We start from the raw sequence: 232 nt of genomic DNA, 5'->3' as shown, positions 1-232 counted from the left end.
TCCTTTCGTCTCCGCAAAGCAACCATCGCGCTCAAAAGTGACGGGCCCAACATCCTTCTTAAATCGTCCAACGGAAAACAAATTTCGAGAAAGCTTTGGAATATGCCATACCAAAGTCAGCACACCTTTTTTCTCTCCTTTTGACGTTGTCATTGTCATCACAATGTCTTCTGTCCCCACTGCTTGAACAATGCCGTCGTCCGCAAGCTGCACGTCAACAGGAGATATAACT

The 232-nt window shown here is 46.1% G+C and overlaps 1 protein-coding gene across 1 annotated transcript in view; it reads right to left on the bottom strand.

The window, feature by feature from the left end:
- PHALS_04703 (uncharacterized protein) overlaps positions 1-232 on the bottom strand; it is a gene marked incomplete at both ends in the record, with an annotated part of 400 nt that overhangs the window by 15 nt on the left and 153 nt on the right. The window contains one exon of the mRNA XM_024722568.1: positions 1-207. This exon is cut by the window's left edge and continues 15 nt beyond it. Within this exon, the coding sequence (XP_024573632.1) occupies positions 1-207 (207 nt within the window). The remainder of the gene's footprint in view (positions 208-232) is intronic.

Source organism: Plasmopara halstedii (genome assembly GCF_900000015.1).
Source record: "Plasmopara halstedii genome assembly, contig: Scaffold_262, whole genome shotgun sequence".
NCBI classification, from domain to species: Eukaryota; Oomycota; class Peronosporomycetes; order Peronosporales; family Peronosporaceae; genus Plasmopara; species Plasmopara halstedii.
The sequence above is the reverse complement of the archived record's forward strand: the minus strand, read 5'-3'. Positions and strand labels throughout refer to the sequence as shown.